At 35.8% G+C, this 23,199-nt stretch overlaps 1 protein-coding gene across 2 annotated transcripts in view; it reads right to left on the bottom strand.

The window, feature by feature from the left end:
• Positions 1 to 8,608: 8,608 nt before the first annotated feature.
• The window catches only part of LIS (WD-40 repeat family protein / small nuclear ribonucleoprotein Prp4p-like protein), a 78,911-nt gene continuing 64,320 nt past the window's right edge, over positions 8,609 to 23,199 (bottom strand). For both annotated transcript variants that reach the window (XM_089830637.1, XM_089830638.1), the window contains 2 exons: positions 9,728 to 9,809; positions 8,609 to 9,148 (listed from right to left, as the gene is read on the bottom strand). In XM_089830637.1, the coding sequence (XP_089686763.1) occupies positions 9,054 to 9,148; positions 9,728 to 9,809 (177 nt within the window). In that variant the 3' untranslated portion in view covers positions 8,609 to 9,053. The remainder of the gene's footprint in view (positions 9,149 to 9,727; positions 9,810 to 23,199) is intronic.

Raw genomic sequence — 23,199 nt, 5'->3', positions numbered from 1 at the left:
TCAACGATCCCCAAGTTGTTAGTTGACAAGTATTATGCAAGTTATCTTTTTTGGTGGATACTAATCAAACCTACATCCAAGCTGTCATACCTATAATTGCATGGCTAAAGCCATTAAGTTATGAAATTAACATTGATGAAGCAATTGCAACAATCACAACATTGCTTCATGAACCTATAGATAAAGAAGTTGAGGCATTCAACACATATGAAACTGCAGAATTTAAAATCATGATGGAAACAAATGTTCCTAAGCTGAAAAAAGAAGAAGGGATGATTACGAATCTGGAGAGAGTTTTGGGTGAAGGTGTTGAGCAAGAGTCACCATTACAGATCGTGAAAGGTAAATGAGAATATATATCCAGTGATGAAGAAGAAGAAGAATAAAATGAAGACGAAGAAGTCAAAGGTAAAGGAAAGAAGAATGATCTAGTGCCTACCCCTAAAACACAAAGAGTGACCAAACAAAGAACAAGGACAACTACTACTATAGTTGTTGAGCCTTAGAAGAAAGGAGTGGTCATAGTTACAAAACCAACTCAAGGAAAAATCTTAGAAAAGAGAAAAGTTACTGCAAACAAGGTCGAGTCGATAAGACTAATGAAGAAGTCGAGGAGATGGCATGTGGTTGCAAAGGACGATGATGATGAGGAAAGGATTGAACTAGAGGATACAAGCTAGTTTAGAGTGGTTGTACATAAGAAACCCCAAACAATAGATGAGGTATGTGAAAATATTAGGGGAAGTGCAGGACTGTTTGGATTCCATTTTATTAAGTTTGATAAATTGAGCAAGGCTGGTAAGAATAAAGTAGAAGAAGCAGCATTAGATATGATGGAAAACTTTAAATATACAACATTAGAGTTAAGGAATTTGATACCCAATGAGTTCTATGGTAGAGTAGATGAGAAATGTAAATATGCATTAACAACTAAGAGGCAAATCAGAGAGGGCACACTTGCCCAAGTCACACCCGAGTTAAACAAGAAACAAATTGCAAAACCCATGAAAGAGTTTAATAAAAGATTTGTACCTAAGAGGAGGGCTTTCTAAATCTTGAAAAACAATATTGAACATGTTGTGAGGAAAGAAAAATGATATGGATTGATTCCTGAGGATGAGTAGAAGGAAGAAGTAGATGAACAAGAAGATGTGAAACTGGATAATACTAAAGTTATTTATGATAGCCAAGATAATCTTGTTAATACATTCCATAATTTGTTTCAAATGAGTGAAGGGTAGATGGAGATGGTGGTTATTGATGATGAACCCAAAAAGAGCCTATAAAAGAATGTCTTAAGTGAAGGGAATGTCACTGCTGATCCAAGGAACCAAAGTGAAGATATTGTATAGACCAAGTCAGTACAGATGCCATCTCGTCAGAAGTTGATGGAACCCAATCTCGTGATTGTGAAAGTAAAGGACTATCCAAAGATCGATGCACATGAGTCCATACAATAAGTAGAAACTACACATGTTATCCCTATTGTTCCCATTGTCACAGTCACTCAAGAACTAGGTCAAGGAGAAGGTCAGGCCAAGCAACAAGATGTGTTGACCAATGAAGAACAAAATGTCCACGTGCTAGAACATAAGAATGATGCTAGTGAGGGCAATGTTACTATTAAAGTGTATACCAAAGAGAAGTATGAAAAGATCTAAAATGATCAAGTTGACCATTCCACTACAGGTGGAAGACCAAGTGATTGAGGACCTCAGATTGAAGGAGAAAAGGAGGTTGGATAATTGAGTTCCACAAGTGAACTCATTACAAATGTTGAGAAGGAAAATGAGAATGCACCTGAACAATAGGTGACTACTATTGAGAGCCAAACAACTATAATAAAGTAGACACAAACCGAGGAGACACCTAGACTGAGTGTAAGTATACAAATTGAAGGTTTACAATTGACTATGCTGAGCTCAAGAAGCCCAAACTCAAAGGGGAAAGGGACCAAGAAAAAGAAAATCAAGTCTCCAAAGGGAATTCAAGGTAAGCCTGCTACCTTAGATGAAGTGATTGTGGTCCCTAATTGGGACAGACACAATTTGATTCTTGATCAATTGAAAATATTGATCAAGCTATTTGCAAGAAAAACCAAGCAGGAGGAAATGAGGAGAGAACACCAGTAGAGGCAAGTATTGCATGAGATCAAGGATATTTTTCTTGAAACTATTGATGTTGAGAACTTGAATGAACGAGCCCCAATCATTGAATAGTTAGTCTAGATTGTGGAAAAGATGAATGACCCTGACATTGATACAAGAGAAAATCCTATGCAAAAGTCAAAGAGAAATGAAAATAAGGTAATGAAGAAAGTTGCAACAAAGATTGCAGTGAAGTGGGTTGAAATTTCTACCCTTGTAAATGATTTTTAGAAGATTGCTCAAAATGTAAATACATTATTTATGAAGCTATGTTATATATCATCATTTACAAAAGAAATAAGAGATCAAATGGACAAGATTGATGTTGATTTGCAACAGAGTGGAGATACACTAACATTGGACTCGAGTTCAAGCTTAATACATTTTTCAAAATTGAGATTTTTGCAAGGCAAGCAATCTGAGTTGCTATAGGAAGAGGGAAAAATAAGGGTAGAGATTATCACAGTTCAATCTTTGTTGATACCTCATTTGGAGGTCATGCAAAGACATTTGTAAATTGCCAAGGATCTAATTCAAAGCAATAAGAATTTATCCATTGTAGACAATATGGTAGATTTAGCAGTAAAATTGGAAATTAAATGTCAAAATCTTGAAACACTTGAGGCTAATTGGGATGCCACCATGGATCTAATCTTTCCATGACATAAACCATTTTTTACTAAAAATGGTTTGATTCCTAGTCCCTAGCTTACAATCAAAAGGCAATTGTGGCAAAAACACAGGGGAAATGTACAAAGATGATCAGAGATCACAAGAAGGGAAAATTTTGTATACTGAGGAGCAGAACACTGTATATAGTAACTGAGCTAAGGTATGGAGTATATCCAAAGGGAGAGTTCCAGTTTTGAAGTCTTGTTATGTATGAATTTATTGATAATGATAAGTATTTTTGCCACGAATGCCAAAGGGGGAGATTGTTGACCCTAAAGGCATACTTTTCTATTGGTGCAAAATGCTTAGTCATTTACTAGACAATGATGATCATTCATCACTACGACTGAGTCACCATACAGGCTGAGCGCTTAAAAAAGAAGTGAAGAAGTTCAGTTGGTATCGAAGCATACATAGTTGTTGAGTGCACAGGTGTCACCAAACATTTATGTGGTTGCTGAGTGATTCAGGAGGCAACATGCACTGAGCAATCCAAGGGAAGATTTAGTTATGACTGAGTCAAGTTCATGTCGAGGGACAACAAGTTAGAACAAACAGAGTTGGGTGCTAGAAGCTATATGAGACGAGTAACACAATTTGTTGTATTTGAGTTTGGAATGGCACAAACTCATAGGTAAATTGTTTTGTCAAGTTGAAAGTGTGTTTATATGACCAAGGAGTCATTTATGGAGGTAATTACGCCTATAATTGTAGATCAGTAATCTTGATGTTATGGGATTATCCAATAAAAAAAAATGGAAAGGTCAAGCGCCAAAAAGAATGAATCCTAATCGTTGACCAAGATCTAGAAGATTCACCAGATAACTATTTAAGGAGAGTTTTAGACCTAATTTCGTGGTTGCTGAAATTGGAAGTGAGAGGATTGCATAGTTGAAGGTGAATCAAAGGTTAAAGGACTAAGGCGACCGAGCAGTATAGAGAGGGGATAAAGTATATCTATCACATTGAGGTGATTGTATATTGAAAAGAGAAGAATTGTCATCATCAATTAAGTGCAGATCGAAGGATTGTGGTACTGATTTCATTCTAAATAGTGGATCAGGTGAATATCTTAAGAGTGGTCCTAATATACCTTTTGTAAATCTCCTAACAGAGTACTCACTTTATTGTGACGTTAAATCCTTTAATGAAGATATACTTAATGGTTGTATAAGCTCTTAGTAGGGCAAACCCCTCACAAGGTAGATCATCATAAGTGATACAGGCACACTTTATTGCCACAGTAGTGAAGATTTTATAGGTGTCATCCCCACCACAGTTTTGCCTTCACCTTGGAGGGTTTGTGTTACTATATCTAGTGACTTGTGCTGATTATTGGTTATGTCTTTTATTAATGTTATTAGATGTGATATTACATGTTGATGTTTGATTATGCATGGTTAAGGTTAAGGCAAAGTTGTGTGTGGTGAACTAAGTATGAATGTAATTCATGTTTGAAATGATATAAGTTTCATAGATCCTAATTCACACCCCCTTCTCAACATCTTACTTTCCCTATTAAATTTCCTAAAATTAGTATTGAGTGAGTTATGATCAATTGAAGTGAGAGAATTTAATCGAGTTGATTATTTTACAACATATGGTGATTGATTGGACCGCTTTATCAAATATGTATTGTCTCAAGAGATGAAATCCAAGATTAATGATGATTACTAATTTGTTGGATTATGATCAGAATTCTGTTTGATTTAGTTTATAGAAAGATGCGCTTTGGATTGATTGAAGAGAGTTCAAGAAGGAAAATGGAGAAGAGGTTGAATGTTTGTGTTTGATCTTGAACCCATAACATGTAGGTCGTTTCATGTAGATCTTTCACAATGGTGAGTTGGTTGATGATATGGCAATGACATGGAATAAATAAGTTTTGATGGGTCAAGTTATACATGGGGAAATGTGATGAAATTTCTTGAAAGTGTGTATGCTCATAGGTAAAAGGGAAAAGGTTAGATGTATGTGTGATTCAAGTGGTTGATTGTGCAGTACCAACTAATGATAAATTAAGATTTGGTAATACATTGTGGTCACATATAGATGGTTGCATGGTGTACCACATTTAAGGTTTAGATACCTAATGGTGAAGAAGTATACATAGTAGAATGTTATTTTGCAAGAGGAGAGGTCGATGAGGGTGTTTGTGATTGATAAGGTTTGTGCACTATTGCAAAATTACTATTTCTACACAATTTATTGAGATCTTCATATCTCTCACATCCTACTGAATTGGAGTAAAGCTTGTATTGGGTTTTTGAATACATAATAGAGGAGCTTAAATTTCAAAGCTTGGAGATATTGAAAAAAAAAGCAAAGCAAGATATTGCAAAATTAGGAAAATTCTCTCTCAAGACAACAAATTTAATAATAAAAAATTTGGATTTTTTTCCGAGTAAGGGCATCTTAGCCCTAATAAGTTACAATAGTAAATAAATAAATAAATCAGAGAATTTATATTTCATTTGTGTGATTTATTTCAAAAATATTGGTTTCTATCATGATGGGGCCTTCAACAAGAGGCAAAAAGAATGCTACCACACCGGGGAAATCCTCTCATCAAGATTAGGACACAACAGAGGATAATAATCCCAATGAAAAGCTTAGTAAGTTCAAGGAAGAGGTTAAGAAGAATATGTGTGACCTACAAGGAGATATATCAAATATATGAAGCATGTTAAGCACCTATATGAATGAAACAAGGAAGGAGCTCTCAAGCAATCAAGGTGAAACCTTCAAGTCGACTAATAATGACACAAATTTTATTAATCCTACGAGATCTAGGATTTTTTTTTTTCCAAAGGTGGATATGCGCAATTTTGATGGCAAGGATCCTCTAACATGGATAAATCAAATGGAGAATATTTTTGAAATACATCAAATCCCATATGGAGAAAAAGTCACGATGGCTTCCTTATATCTAGAACCAAATCAATTCTTTTGGTATCATTGGCTTTGTACTCATAGGAGGAAAAAGGGTTTCACTATATCATGGTCAATTTTTACAAAAAACCTCCAAGCACAATATAGCAATAGTGTGACATAAAACTTCTTTAGCCAACTTGCCAAGCTTCAACAAACAGGATCAGTTAAGGATTATATTCAAAAATTCCAAGATCTATCCTTAAGAGTGGATATAATTACAAAAGAGAACTTGAATTATTTATTCTTGGGTGGTCTCAAGGATCACATTCAACATGAGGTATGCATGTTTTGTCCCAGCTCAGTAAATAAGTCTTTATATTAGCATGCAAGGTAGAGAAGTTCTTGATTCCTAGAAAGCAAGGGGCTAATGTGACAAGAGAAAAAGGATATTCAACACCTCTTCCTCAACCTACTAGGTTGACTCGACAACAATTAAGACACCGGGTCTCTTGCAACCTTTATCTATTCCTAGTCAACGTTGGGAAGAGGTATCCATGGACTTCATCACAAGGCTTCCCAAACCTAAAAGGTCATAATGTCATCATGGTAGTAGTTGATTGCCTCACTAAGTATGCACATTTCAATGCATTATCACGTCCTTTCACAACAAGTATAATGGCAAAAGTTTTCTTGGAGAATATCCAAAACTACATGGTACACCTAAGGTTATTGTTAGTGATCGTGATCCTATCTTTACTAGTCACTTTTGGAAAGATTTATTCTCATGTTTGGGTATTCAATTGGCTCATAGTTCTTCATACCATCCTCAATCAAATGGGTAAACTGAGGTTGTTAATAAATGTTTGGAAAGATATATACCTTGTTTCACTTCAGAAAAACAATCTCAATGGGTAGATTGGCTACCTTTTGCAGAATGGTGGTACAATACTTCTTTTCGTTGCTCATAAAAAATGTCTCCATTTTTTGCACTTTATGGATATCATCCTCCCATCACATCATCATTAAAGGTGTCCCCAAGAGTTCACACAGTAGAGGACCACTTGCTTCATCAACAACTGGTACTTTCAGGACTCAAGGAGAATTTAGCTATGACACAAAATCAAATGAAACAACAAGCGGACCAACATCGTAGTGAAAGAAATTTTGAAGTTGGGGACTGGGTTTTCTTGAGATTGCAACCTTATAAACAAATCTCAATGAAGCAACAAAAAAAGAATAATAAGTTGTCTCCAAGATATTATGGACCATACCAAATCATGCAAAAGATTGGTAGTGTTGCCTACAAGCTTGTGTTGCCACCAACAACAAAGATACATCCAATTTTTCATATTTATTGTTTGAAGAAGGTAATTGGGCAAAATATTCCTACTCAAATAGTACTACCAAAACTTGATGAAAAGGGAAGAATAATTTTGGAACTAGAGTGCATTCTTCAAACACGCACAAAGAAGCTGAGGAACAAAACCTTGACTCAATATCTCATCCAATGGAAGAACTTACTAGTTGAAGAGGCCACATAGGAGGATGACGAGTTCATTCAAAAGAATCCACTTGGTTAGCATTGAGGACAATGCTTCTTTTAAGGGAGGGGGCATGCTACACCCTTAATATTGGTGTATATAAGGTTATGAATAGTCAACTTGTGGCTATCTTAATCCTTAATTAAGTCATGTTATTATTATTATATTATTATTTAAGTAGGTAGGTCAGCCTAAGTGTTATGTAGGGTTGTGTCTATTCAACCTTAGCATAATTAAGTATATATAGAAGGTTGTGAGTGTTATTTCAACATCATATTGTGAAGTGTGTTCTCATTGGAGAAATTTGGAGGCTGGCCCCTCAAAGTGACCTATTACTCTTAGTCATTATCAAATATTTATATAATATTTCATATTATTTTTTCTATTGTGCAAGTTATTTCATTACACATGGTGGATATGTTTCTTCTCTAGGAGAAGTTTGAGGTGAACGCCCTTGTCCCACCCTCTACGAGTAAGGTACAGTGGACCACCCTATGCAAGTAGGCATGGTGGAAATGTATCCTTCTCTCGGAGATTTTTTGAGATTAAAGCCCTTGTTCTACCCTCTACAACTAGGTATAATGGATCGCCCTCTACAAGTAGGCATGGTGAAAGTCATGCATGTGACTCCATGACGCAAATTTTATGTGCTTATGAAGTCACTATGGTGAATTATGTTATGTTGAGATAACATATGTTATGTGATAAGAATATATCACTAACATCTTTGGTTGCTGCTCTGTGTGCCTGCCTCATTAAAGATCTCTCTTGCTAAGGAGTATTGAAGTTTGTAGCTGTGATAGAGATCTTTATCTCTACTCTTATAAAATGGAAATATGTTTGCTATGACCATTATGGTCACCTTTAGTTGTAAGAGACTTTTGTAAGAATATTTAAGTTGATATTATATAAAAAGATGTGTCATACATCATGCGAATATGGAAATGTTTAGTGTTGAATGTGTGGAAATATGAAGGGTCTTATTTCTATCAAAGAGACCTTGGTGTGAAAGATGAAAAGTCTTATGCAATCTGTTTATGTGATTGCTTAGTATATTGTAAAACAATGAAGTAAAAAGCCTTGTACTAGAACAGTTTATATCAATAAAAGAGATAGTTTGCTGGTGTGGTTGGATTATTCTCTTCAAGTGGAAGGGTTTTCCCATGATAATTTCTTGTGTGTTTTGTGCAATTTTTCTATCTTTATTTATGAGCTAAAAGCTTAACATCCAAAAGTGCATAGATGTCATCTATAAAATCCTTATATACTTTTTTTAAGAAAACAGATAATTACCTTAAATGTGAGGGCCTAAGAGTTGTGTACCTTGAACCAAAAAAGATACAAATAACATACAAAGAATCTGGCAAATTAATCTCTACAATATGTGTCTTTTATAAGGCCAAAATCATTTTGTTTAATCTCAATATATCAAAAGTCAATACTATCACCTCGTGATTGTTATATGCAAACTAAATGCACACAAAAACATGATTTCGGTGTTAATAGTAGATACAGAAAAGAGAAGTCAGACGGAACACATCAGTTAATATGTCTTTTCTTCCCGTACACAATTTAATTAAGAATATCAGCAGGCAGCCTTCATATCCTTTAATAATTAAAATTAATTTCTTAGATAGTTTGAGCAAGATTGACTGAAACCTGAATTGGACTGCCACATCATCCATTAGGTATTCAGCATGGATATGTCCCCAAAGCTGAGCATTTCTTGCAGAGATATTCACATGTTTTTGAGTATGCCCCCATCTTATTTTGCTCACATATCTCAAAGAAAATGCATGTAATTATTCTCTTCACAATATCAGCCTATATTCATCTCATTGCCATTGCCACTGTTGTTGCTGGACCATAGTTTTATTGTTCGATCATGAGATACAGTTGCAATGTATTGCCCATCTGCCAAGCCGCAAAATAAGAGAGAACTTAGTGCAAAAAAGGTGCAGATTAATTCACATTAAGAAAAAGATGTTTCAGCCATTGTAGCATTAGACTCAAATTCACGAAGAATGGGGAGGACTCCTTTTGGCAATTTAGGAGAAGAAAAATAAAATCAAGAGCAGAAATATTTAGTTTAGGTTAAAGCGAGGGAATCTGAATTTTCAATTTTAAATTAATTATATTTAATTTAAAGATTTAAACATTAATGAAGGTTTTCCTTTGACTTAGTGTTTCGCTAAGTTGCAAACAAGGTGCAGATACAGGTACAGAACCAAATAAGCTGGTCCGGGATTTTTTCCCCTTCTTGGGTGCTACAGGTGTGTCTATATATATATATATATATATATATATATATATAGATCGCTCACTATATTACCCAATGCAGAGCTCAACAAAAAATATACATGATAGCCTTACTCTAGTCAACAAAAAACATGCATGATACTCTTGTTATGGTCAACAAAAATATGATCAGCTCAACAGAAAAGCCCAGAGAGAATGTTCCAACATTGTGAAAAAACATATCTTGCTTCTTACCTGCTGTTACATCCACACTTGTAACCTTTGCCTCATGTCCTGCCAATGTCTTGATGGCCTTGAAGTCTCGTGCAGACCACACCTGAAATATATGGAACATACATTAATTAAAAACTTTAAAAGGTAACAAAAGCAGAAAAGAGAAAACATCATTAGCCAGTTTTCAGGATTTTCCATAGGTTTCCTTATGCATCGGGAGGGTTCAAATGTTCTTGATGAGCTTGTTTCTCAATGACTTTCAACAGCAGTAGCTATTTGTAATAAGTGTGCATGGTACCAATATTTCTGGGTTTTTCTAGTTTTGTTCTCTTTAGTCTTTGGAGACCACTGCTCTTTATAATAGAGGTGCTTGCATGGCAACAATCTTTCTGTATTTTCAGGATTATTCTCTTTGGCTTTTGGAGAATATTGCTTTTTCTAGTAAGCATTTACATGGTACCAATCTTTCTTGCGTTTTTTTACGTTTGTTCTATTTGGTCATGAAAGAACATTACTTTTTATAGTAAGTGTTTGCACAGTACCAATCTTTCTAGGTTTTATCTCTTTGGTTTTTGAAAAATGGTACCATTTATAGTAGTGGCTGCATGGCACTGATCAATTTGTGTTTGTTCTCTTTGGTTCTCAAAGAACACCACTATTTATAGAATATTCTTGGGTCGGCATTAATTATCATCTGTCAACTTCAGTCGGTTACGAAAATTACTTCAACATTTTCAAGTGATTTAAATGTGACTTTTTAATATTTACGTTTAGTGATCTACTGTTTCAGAAAGTGTCTCCAATTGGGACCCCTAGGCAATTGAAGACAAAAGTAGTTTTAAAAGGTTTATATAGGGGCCTTCTTTGAGGGTATATTATATTTGAATATTCAAACCTGCCCCCAAATTCTCCCTCCAAGTATATATATTGGGATTTGATCTCTCATTCTCATATTCTTCTTGTGCACACATACGGAACATTTTGAAATGAACTCCCAGAGCTCTCCTTTAAATTGTTGAGCACTGGAACCCTCTTCAATTAACCTGGTTTTGTTGGTGCAAGTTCCACCCTAGCTGGTTGTGCTTTGAGTTTGAGCTTCAATGATTTTGGCTAGAAATTGGAGACAAGGATTTGCACGTGATGAAAATTTAATATTTATAAACTATTTTAATATGGGCATCCAGTTTTGGGCAAGCTTAGCTCTGTTTTTGGACTGTTGTTCAAGTTTGGTGTATTTCAAACAATTTCTCAATGCTGGACATACCATTTTCAAAGACACGGGGAACCATTTTTTTATTTCTATCTTTTTGGTTAAACTTTGTATCATTATGGGTATCATTGCAGACACTTTCCTACTGCTTGGAAATTAGTTTTGATATATAATATGTGGGTGTTAGTTGAGAACTGATTTTTCTAGCTTCAAATCGCCCAAGAATAGAAGTGCCCAGCTCCAGCCTTGCAACATGGGTATTGGCAAGGTAAATTCTGAGTTTTAAAAGATGCCAAATCATTCCTTGGTGGCGTTTAAAATTTCTAATCAACCCCGATTCAGTTTGAAAGGAAAAAGTAAAGTCTGGAAATGCTTATGTGAATTGCCCCTGTGCTTTCCCATTCATTTGCTTGCTGGACGAGACTCCTGAGTTTAGTTTTCCGAGAATTGAAGGCTTGATTTGGTGGATTAAAGATTATAGTGTGACTGAAACTTAATGGAAGACCTGTAGCAATCAATGTTTGAGCATTTTATGGTGATTTTGAAGGCATTTCAGAACCGTAGCAGCAGGTAAACTTACATTTCCGAAGGTACTCATGCTAAGTCTATTTGGCCAAGTGCATACTTGATTGTAATGTCCAAGTGAATGTAAAAATATTCTGATTTTGTGAACAACAGTTTATATGGTTCACATATTTCAGTTTTAATAATGTTAAATTTGCATTTCCTAAAATATGTATTTTCTATGAATGAATTAATTATTAAACCAAACAGACCAGATCATTGCATTGGCGAACATTGTATCTCAGACGTATAGCAGCAAGTAAACTCACATTTTTTAAGGTACTCATGCTTAATCTATTTAGCCAAGTGCATAAATGATTGTAATGCCCAAAGTGAATGTCAAAATATTCTGATTTTGTAAACTGCAGTTTGTATAGTTCATGTATTTCAGTTTTAGATGATATTAATGTTGAGTTTCCTTTTATATCTATTTTCTATGAATTAATGAAACCAAACAGATCAGATTATTGCTTGTATTCCATTTCTATGGGCAAATATTGTATGTCAAATTCGACATCAGAAAAGGCATAAAAAATTTCACGGATGTACATTACAAACATGCTGAAAGAAAAAGATAAAAATCGACCAACAGATAATTAATACCAAAAATACATTAAAGTACCTTGATCTAATCTATAGCAGAAATGTAAATTTAATTTTATGAGTTCTATATTTCATGAGGATCCATTACCACGACACACACTCATTTGCATACAATATCAACTTCACATATGGTACAAGGGCCAGTCACAACTATTTTCTCACAATTTATTACATTAATAGCTGCTATAGAAGCATTTCTTTAATTTAATAGATGTAAAATCAGAAATCCGATTCCTTGGACAAGATTTCTGTACTGAATAACTCTTTCACCCCCAAATAAAACAAGACCAAGAGAACTGATAGCAATGTCCAGAAAACCATCAGAAGATTTACTAGTGTAATGTCCCTTTCCCACTATGCCGTGGAATTGCAATTGAAACAAATTAGAGTTAAGGTTACATCTTGCCTACGTACCCCGGGGTCGTGTCCCTGGCAAAAAACCCCATGTTTCCAAGAGAGGGACGTCCCTGGAACAGGGGGAGTGGGTTTTTTGCCAGAAATCATAGGGGATGTTTCAGGTACTTGGGGACGCTTGGGCAAAAAAAAGGAAGGCTTGCCATCCTCGGTATGGAAAGGGGACGTCTAGACATCCCCCGACTGTACCAGGGACGGTCAGTCATCCCCTATTTGTCCCATGCAAACATTAAAAAAAAGGTCAACAAAAAAACATAAAAACTATGCTTTGATTTTGATGCCATGGTGGCAGAGGTAGAATAGGAGCAGCAGTCTGCTTCATTTTCTATATTTTGTTTTCTTTGTTGAACTTGAACATGATGATGATACATTGATACTTTATGGCAGCCCTCTAGCTTTTGGGCATATTTAGATTTTCAGATTGTTATGATATTGTTCACTACTAAACTTATAATTAAATATTTTTGTTCACATATTGATCTGCATATTGACAATTGAGTACTGAAATCAGTTATTATTTCCTAGATGACATTCAAATGTTTTATGTAAAGGTTCTATAATCTTTAAATGACATGCTTTGTGCTTAGTTTCATATGAATGACATGTATATTTGCAAATTTCAGTGTATATTTTAAAATTTTCCTATATATATATATATATAGCCATCTGGCAAAAAACCCCAAATTTTCGAGAAGGGGACGGGTATGGAACATCCCCCCGCCGTCCCCAAAATGCCAAAAATCATAGAGGACGTTTTAGGTACTCGGGGAGGCCTAGGCAAAAAGAAAAGGGATGGCTTGCCGTCCTCAGTACGGAAAGGGGAGGTCTAGACGTCCCCCAACCGTACCAGGGATGGTCAATCGTCCCCTATTTGTTCCATGCAAAAATTTAAAAAAAAGGTCAACAAAAAAACATAAAAACTATGCTCTGATTTTGATGCCATGGTGGCAGAGGTAGAATAGGAGCAGCAGTCTGCTTCATTTTTCTATATTTTGCTTTCTATGTTGAACTTGTATATGATAATAATACATTGATACTTTATGGCAGCCCTCTAGCCTTTGGGCATATTTAGACTTTCAGATTTTTTTGATATTGTTCACCGCTAAACTTATATTTAAATATTTTTGTTCACATATTGATATGCATATTGACAATTGAGTATTGAAATTGGTTATTATTTCCTAGATGGCATTCAAATGTTGTATGTTAAAGTTCTATAATGTTTAAATGACATGCTTTGTGCTTAGTTTCATATGAATGGTATGTATATTTGCAAATTTCACTATATATTTTAAAATTTCCCTATATATAGCCATCCCCATTTGCCATCCTCCCTATCCCCAAAATCACCAAAAAAATTGCCGTCCCAGAAACCCATCCTGCCGTACCTTGCTGTCCCTGTCCTGAAAACTTGGGTGAACATAGCATCTTACCAAGTAAACACTCCTTTGAATAACATGATCTTCTATTTGAATCCTACAATCATAAGCAACATACATACATATTTCTATGTATGTATACATATTCAATTATTGGGGTTAGATAAGATAACATTATAATGAAACACTAGAATAATATTATGCAGACATATTGGAGGAAGAAGCATGATAAGTCCATCCAAAAATATTTCTGCACCAAGCTACAGAGTTGATGTCTGCCGAAGGCCTCCTCTTTGCATACAGAGTAATTTTCTTGTACCTACTTTCCATATCAAAATCTCACCCTCCCAAAGACACGTGCCATCTTGCGGAGTTGGCCGAGGTCATAAGGGAATTTTAAATTTTTTTGGTCCTCTATGTAAGTGTCCTCTTGTCCTTGGGAGCCAGTTATGGTCAACTATAAGATGGCCTCCTTACACGACCCTCATTGCCCTCCTCTAGCACCTTAGGTCCTTCCTATTAGATGGGTTGCACACAAACTAGCACATCCTATATTCTAGTATGAACAATTGTTTAAGCATTATCTATTATTTATCGGTGCATGCATATAATTATAGCACAAATAATTGTAAGGAGGAAAGATGTTGAAGATGGCCGATCTGATATAATATCAGTCTATCAATCTGAAGATAAACTCTTGGATGTGAATGTTGATCAATCTCTATGAATCAATCTTAGTCGTTTGATACTTAGTGTCCTGACTGCTTAGATATTCCTTGATAATTATATTTGCCAATGCAATGGACTGCTGAATATATTTAATAGCTTGGATGATCTTGTGGATTCAAGGCTGATGATTCATAAATGATCTTTAAATGATTGGGATAATTTCTTTTATACTCCATTGAAAGTGTTACATCCTTTCCTTGAGGACTTTCAAATAACCGTAATAATTGTTTCATGGGAACTATGAAGTTAGTTAATTGTGACATGTTTGATTAAGAATTATTATGTTTATTTGTGAGGATTATGATTAATGAGATTATGTTGTTTTCATCATGAGGACTATTGAATAAATAATACTGTCATGGGCAATTAATATTCAAGCATGGATAATAGTTATAGATGATTTATTTTCTTTAAGATGTTTTGAAGAGATGTGAATATGGCTGATCCTTTTCTTGACAGCAGAGACAAGAGAAGATCAACTGCCAATAGGGGGAGAGCATCATCAAAGAGAGAAGGTGCACATGCGAGGTGAAGGTTGAAACGTCATCTCAGCAGGAATCCATAGCAAAGTATCTTGGTCATCAGAGCATGGGATAGGATTGCTAGCCTTAGTATCCCCTGGTTATGTCAAATTGGTTATTGTCCTTATCCTTGTTCTTATTAAAGAATTAACAACATTTGATTAATGAATGATCATTGTGGCCTCCGTCTGTCGATTTAAAGGTTGTACCTTGTCAATCTCACTATTTAACATTTGTTCTATTGTATATATGTTAAAAGCAGTGGGAACAAGCTGTTTCGTTTCACCATGATATGATCTCAGTTTCAACATGTCATTCATAGTTTCAAAGCATTTACAGTCGAATTTGGAAAGATGAAATTACATGAACTGAGATAATTTTTCAACCAATCTTAAGCACAAATCTGAAACACAAATACAGAAAACTAAATGACATAATATGAAAATGTGACAGGTGCTTAAGCTAAAGCTCGGGGATAAAAACCCCAAAGGGGAAAAACCCAAAAGAAAAGTTTTATTGCAACGAATACTCAGAGATATAGTTACAACTGTAAAACTATTAATCTCAGACTTACTTATCTTATATGCTGTTCAAATCTGCCCAGAACTTGTTAAATCTCAAGCCCAGAAACTAAAGATGATAAAAAGCAATGAAGAAAGAGCCAAAACTGAAACAATAAACACTAGAAATATCCTGGGAAAACCCTTCGAGAATGAAGGGAAAAACCCAGCCACACACAACAAAAGACCATTTTATTGATAATGAAATTCAAGTGTACAATGCCTATCGCTAGATGCGATACAAATAACTTAAGGAGAGACTCTTCACATTCCAACCGAAAGTCTCTCCAAATTCCTAAAATGTGTCTCTTTATTATAATTACAATTACAACTCTTTGAATTTTCATGCCTCAATGCATGTCGAATGACACATGTCATTACATTTAATATTACAATTTAAACATAAGTGTCCTTTTCAGTTGAAGGTGACAATAACGGTAAAACCATCCATATTTCCAGAGATAAAGATCTCTATCGCAGCTACAACCTTCAACAGAACCAAGTAAGAAACTCGCACGTCTCTATTCACCCTTTTTCTGTTCTTAGGAGAAACAAATATCATGCTCACTGCCGTTCAATATGAACCAGTCTTAGTCTCCTTAAACATATCCAGCTGTGACAGCACGTGCTGCTGTTGTTACTCTTAGCAAAGGGTCAAGCTTCTTGCTGAAGGATTATCGTTGCTATTGCTGCAACCTCCTGCTAAAAATGCCATGAATAACTCTTCTTCACACTCTTTGTATAACATGTGTCAGCCACCTTTATCATTTTTCAAACATGAAATTTGCACTTGACCTAAGCCTAGAAATGAATGGTGGAGATTAGAGCAAGGGGAAGAAGACCGATGGTTATCTAACCTCACACAAAAACATCCCAAAAGTCTAAGATAGGCAACTCCTGACAAGGAAAAATTTTCATTGGTATTGTTTGTGTTGAAGTTTTGTACGGAAACGAAGATAAACAGCAAACAAAAATAAATGAACAATAAGACACAGCAGATACAACATAGGACATGACAAGTTATTTTGAGAAAACCCTCCAGTTTGAGGGAGAAAAGCCCACCCACACTACTATATATCAATGGAAGAGCAGAAAACAGATTTACAATATGCCCAAAACTAGACCAAAACTGAAGCAATGATCATCATCCCTATGATCTGCAGACAATAAATGAAATAACTCTTTGATAAAATCACTCGGCAAAGGATATCAATCTATCTCAGTGAATTACTTCTTGAATAATATAACATTGCCTTGATGCTTCATCATCTTGTCATTACAAACTGAAGACACTTCAATGTCTTGACTCTTCAATGTTTTGTCCCTTCAAAGTGAGGGCCCTTCATTATCTTTAATAAAAAATAGATTACTAAGATACTTCATAATAAGGGAAAAATTAGCTCTTAACTCTATAACATCAACACCACTTTTAACTAGGGAGGTATCTTTCTAGATAGCCATGTTACATGACACCCACAATGGCTACACCCATTTTTGGAAAAGAGTTTATCAATAAAAAATAGATTATTAAGATACTTCATAATAAGGGAAAAATTAGCTCCTAACTCTATAACATCAACACCACTTTTAGCTAGAGAGGTATCTTTCTAGATAGCCATGCTACATGACAGCCACAATGGCTACACCCATTTGTGGAAAAGAGTTTATCACAAAATCACTCAATGTGATAACATCGTGGAATCACTCAACATGATATCCACAATGGCTACACCCATTTGAGGAATAGAGTTTTATCACGAAATCTCGCGACATGGCAACGTCACGAATCACTCAACATGGCGTCCACTATGGCTACTCACGTGTAGAAAGAAACATATACACCTATGCTCCACGGGGACGCGTCCCCTGCCTCTGTACCCTAGTACCCGTACCGGGTACGAAACGGGGACGCGGGTACGGATTTTGGCCGTACCTTGTGACGTCCCTTTTTTGAAGAATTCAGAAACGTCCCCGAAACGGCCAATTTTTTTGGGCAGGAAACTTGGGGACGGCCAGCAGTATCGGGGACAGTTTTGCCGTCCCCTATCCGTCCCCGAAACTGCTGGCCGTCCCCTTTTTTCCAGTCAATCTGGTAAAGGCAAACCATCCCCAAAAAAACATTTTTTCCTAATTTTTGTTGTTCGTGTGGCCCCTAGTCATCTTAAAGACATAATAACAATATGCAACCCATATTTGGTCCATTAAAACACTAACTCTTCTACTCATTTTTCGATTTAACATACTTGCTAAGAGGAAGGAAAAAAACATAAGAGCAGTAGCAGCAATGAGCAAAGATTGTGTTTAGTGAGGCAAGACTACGTTCGGTATTTACTATTTACCAACTATTTTAGTTGGACTTCTCTTTATTTCATTCTGATTTCAGCATGATACTTGAAGCCTTTAGGCATTTTAATTTTTGCTATATATGTATGTGATATTGTTATAATGGAAGCACTTAGTATTTGCCATTTGATAATATTCCATGTATTTATCTTCTAAAATGTCTATGGTGAATGGTTTATCAATGTTATGATATACATATTTGAATTTTGTCTCTATATTAAAAAAATCCCCTATGTTTTTAATCGCCGTCCCCTGATGTCCCGTCCCCTAAATTTTGGCTTCGACCCGTACCCGTACCGGAAACACGTCCCCGTCCCCTAAAACGTCCCCGTCCCGGAAACTCCGTGGAACATAGATATACACAAGTGCCCATCATGGAATCACTCAGTCGTTATGGAGTCTCTCAACATGACGTCCAACATAGCTACCCTCATGTGTGGAAAAAGCATCATCTCGCAAGGGCTTTCCCTTGATAATTCTCCATCTCAAAGAAATATGCATTCAAGAGCAACATCTCTGAATCACTTTCACCTTGTATTTTTCCATCTCAGAGAAATATCTATTAAAGAGCAATATCTCTTCAAGTGGTTTCATCTCATATTTCTTTGTCTTAGAGAAATATGATTAAAACACATAAAAGGGTTGCTGATGTTGAGACCCCCTCTTAGCAAGAGCAGCATTCTCCACACCACCAAAGCAAAATCTTTAGGTACATCAAATGGATCAGTCGACTCAAATATACATCAAACTCCCTCTAAATATTAGAGGTATCATCAAGAGATATGTCTATATCTTGAGAAGCCTCCACTCCCTCAGGGTGCTTTCCAATGACAACAAGATCAACTGCTCCCAAATGACTAGGATTAGCAACTAGAAAAAGATGATTTCTTTTACCACCCCTTGTAGGTCTATCATGCAATGTACCCCAATAGTATCTCACAACCCCCATTCCCATGTATGATCCAACTTCTTCCATTAACTTTGTGTTATAGAGGTCTACATCCTGATAGGAAGTGGGAATGCATATCAATGGACTTAATTTCAGGCTTGTTAGAAGTCCAAGGTAGAGATTGCATTTATGTGGTGGGGGATCATTTGACTAAGTATGCTCATTTCTTCCTGACCACCACTACATATTCATCTAGACAACTAGCAAAATTGACTTTCCATGAGTGTTGGTTAATAGTTTGTTCTCCTATTAGATTTTATAATCTTGAATCTTTGATACCCAATGCTTGGAGAGACAAAAGGATGTTTACCAACAAATGGCTCAGTGTATATATTATATCACTGCCCTTTAAATTGAATAGGTACAGCTCCTTATGATTTGCTATGATATGCAATGAATATGTTTTTATGGGATCAGAAGTTTTGACATTATAAGCTCTTAACCTGAGAGCAGTAAAGGATAACCAAATTGTTTGTAGGCACAAACAATTCAGACAAAATAGATTTGGATGACCTATCACACCCAATGGAATGACTGTAATAGATGATCTTGAGATTTCTAGACTCTTACTTCTATTCTAAATGCAGTGTTAACCATCAAAATGCCAAAGAGGAAGAGAAGAAGAAATGCACATGAGGGCAAATGGAATTGCTTTGACTACTAGGCTTAGTGAAATGGAGGTTCAGCAAGTTACTAATAGATTCACACACATCTATCCTTCAATTCCCAATGAAACTATCTAGCATAATATGAAATGAACAAGAGAGGAAGCAGAATCATATATGAAGAAAGTAAATGGAATCACCTCTACTGCAAATATCAAAATGAAATGGAATCCACTTGATTATCACAGGATCACATATAATTCTCCTTCAACTCTTAATGCAGAACTAATCTATCCATGGGCAACAAAGCATGATAAGCAAATAGGTGGAATTACAAACAAATTCACCATCAAGTTTGCCAACCTTTGTATTATCAAATGAGATTACATTTATAGTTCTCTATCATTTCTTAATTTTGGCAGAGCAACAATCATATAATAGAAAAGAAAATGAGAATAAAATATGAAATTATCCAATCTGCATCGTTATATGAGTATGTGTTATCTCTTCTATTGATGATTCTGAATCCGTGATATTCCTGAAAACACTTCATGACCTTTCATCTTCATGCAAATTCACAAATCCTGCAGAAACCTTCAATTCTTTGCATTTTGCTATTTGGCACCAATTCAATATAATTCATATTATAACGATCATTGGAACTTTGATTTCCATCATTGATCTCAAATCGACAGTCAAGATTAAATTATTATAAACCTTTGTAACTTCCTCCGCGGGTCCCTCTGTGTACACACATCTTTCCATCATTATGTCGCTATGATTATTTTCCTTGCAACTTTACATAGCGAGATGGCGACAGATGTAGATTTTTTTTGATCTGACGGTGGTAATAAAACGATATTAAGTCTCTTTGTTTCACGGCGTGGATCCACCTTCCAATTATATACCTCGTGGCAGACATGTGGTAGTACTTTATTGACCGGAGAGTCTGACGTCAACCTGTCTGTACCCCGTGGAATATAATGGGCCCATGGAGACACTTGTTGATCTATCGTTATGTCGCTACAAATAACGATCAAACAACTTTTAATAGCGACATAACGATGATTGTGGATCTTGTAAGATCTGATGGCTGAAGGCATTCAACTTTTGTTTAATATTTGAATGGGACCCGATCTGACAGGTAAGCATTTGGACTTTTCAACTGGCCAATAGCACGCGTTCTTTCATTCAATTGACTTTTCAACTTTGCAATGTGTAAGTGCAGATTAAATATTAACCATCAATTTCATTTCAAAAAGAGTCATACCACTTTTGACTTGTTTCTTTCGTCATTTCTGCATTTTTGAGCGCTCACTTTGTATTGAATTCAACTAATCTTGCTTCTGACTTGTTCTCATGATCTGCATATCAATCTTTGATGTTCTCTACTGCATTTGCTCTATATATACCTGTGATCATCTATTTAAATGTACTCTTCCTTTAGATAGAGACCTTTGACCATTAAGTTAGAAATTCTCAGAGATTTATAAATGCTTTCATGAAGTACTACTTCTCAACATGAATATTTGTCTTCGACGTGATTAGGAACAAGGAAATATGAATTAGCAGAATATCAAGACCTTCTCATAGGGATAACACATAACAAACCCTCTAAACACTAATCACCTAGCTTTAGACTGATGCTTTGCTTATATGATTCCTGCATTAGGTTCACTCAAAGGAATGATGAGAAGAAAGATCATCCTATAGCAATCTAGACTCAAACTCAAGACATTGACACTTGACTTGACTCAAAACCCTAGAGCAAAAGATATGAACTGAAACTTGAGCAACAATGAGATATCTCTATTGCCTTAGAGCATTATTTGCAACAAACAATTGATTCATGACCCATTTTTGGCAAGAGCTCTTCAGAGTTTGAAGAACCAAGCTCATTCCAAGGATTAGCTATCACCTACAAACAAATTGTCAAACAAAGATAGTTAACAAATGGGTGAAAGGATATCTCAGGAGCTACATTGTAAGGCAATAGGAGATTGCATTTATGTGGTGGGGCATCATTTGACTACGTGTGCTCATTCTTCTTGATCACCACTATATATTCATCTATACACCTAGCAAAATTGTCTTTCCGTGAGATATCTCGATTGCCTTAGAGCCTTATTAGCGACAGAAACAATTGATTCATGACCCATTTCTGGCAAGAGCTCTTTAGACTTTGTGGAACCAAGCTCACTCCAAGTATTAGCTATCACCCACAAACAAATTGTCAAACAAAGATAGTTAACAAATGGGTGAAAGGATATCTCAGGAGCTACATCGTAGCGCAATAGAAGAGTTGGGATAAGTGGATATACCTGAGCATTGCTACAATACCACTTACCGTCTTTCTATTCATACAACACCATTCATGGTCTTGTGTGGTTATGAGGTGCCTACCTTTCTTAACTTGTTGATGAGTGACACTAGAGTGCCTTGTGTTGGAGATATATTGCAAAAGAATCAGGAAATCGTGAGGACTCTTCCAGAGAACATCCAAAAAGGCACAGAATGTGCAAAAGCAGTATACAGATCAGAAGATAGCGCTCTTTTGAGATTGGGGATATGGTGCATTTGATGTTGCAGCCTTCCAGATAGTCTACTCTCAAGAAGGGTGGAGCAGAAAAGCTCAAGACACGATATTATGGGCCTTTTAAGGTCATTCAGCGTGTGCGAGAGGTGGCTTATGAGTTAGAGTTGGTGGCAGATAGTAGAGTACATAATGTTTTCCATGTGTCACACCTCAAGAAGGTGTTAGGACATCATGTGATCCCTTCTACTAATCTACCACCCTTGGATGATGAGGGTAAGTTGGCAATAGTACTTGACGCTATTAAAGTGCAAATATAAAATATAATTATATTGGAAAGGGGAATCTTCTAGAAAATGCAATTAAATAACATATTATTTCTTCTAGAAGGGGTGAAAGAAAAGAATAAATAGAGGTGAGAGCCTCATCATCAAGCATCTAGTTTTGACAATTGTTCTATGTTCTTTGGTGGAGCCAAGGGTTTCTACAACTTTTATTGAGCATTTGGGAACGAAAATTCTCATAGATTAAGCAATTTTGAGGCTGTGAAACTATCAGCTCAGATTATTGCAGCGATTGGAGCAGATACCTCAGTCTCTTCATTGTGCAAATTTGGTGCCCAGACGCTAGATTTTCTGAAGCTTTCATGGAGGTCATCTATATTAGGATTTTGGCTCATGTGGCTTCATTTTGATGTTATTTCTCTGTGGGTGTTGGAGCATTAAACTCAAAAGAACAAGGCAATACTTTAGGAGTATCTACAAGAAATTATCAGGTTACTGATAATTTTTATGAGGTACTCTATATAGCTGCTAGGGCATCATATTTTTGCCCATATCTTCCCTCTAAAGCATAAAATTCGCTCTAGGTATTTGTGCAAATAACTTCTATCCATGATCCAATCATTTCAAAGGTGGTTTGGAGGAGTTTAGTTGCTACATTTATTTTAATTTACATCTGCAATTCAAGGGCAAGGAAGCGGACATATGCTAGGGTCGTTTTTGCACTTGGAGGTCCTAGAAAAATCGGGAAAAATTTGTGTGAGATCATGATTACATCTGCAATTCATTTCAGCTTCTTATA

This window comes from Cupressus sempervirens, chromosome 5 (genome assembly GCF_028749045.1).
Source record: "Cupressus sempervirens isolate cs-2001-9-10 chromosome 5, ASM2874904v1, whole genome shotgun sequence".
In the NCBI taxonomy this organism is placed as follows: Eukaryota; Viridiplantae; Streptophyta; class Pinopsida; order Cupressales; family Cupressaceae; genus Cupressus; species Cupressus sempervirens.
This window is presented reverse-complemented; position numbering and strand designations above follow the sequence as displayed.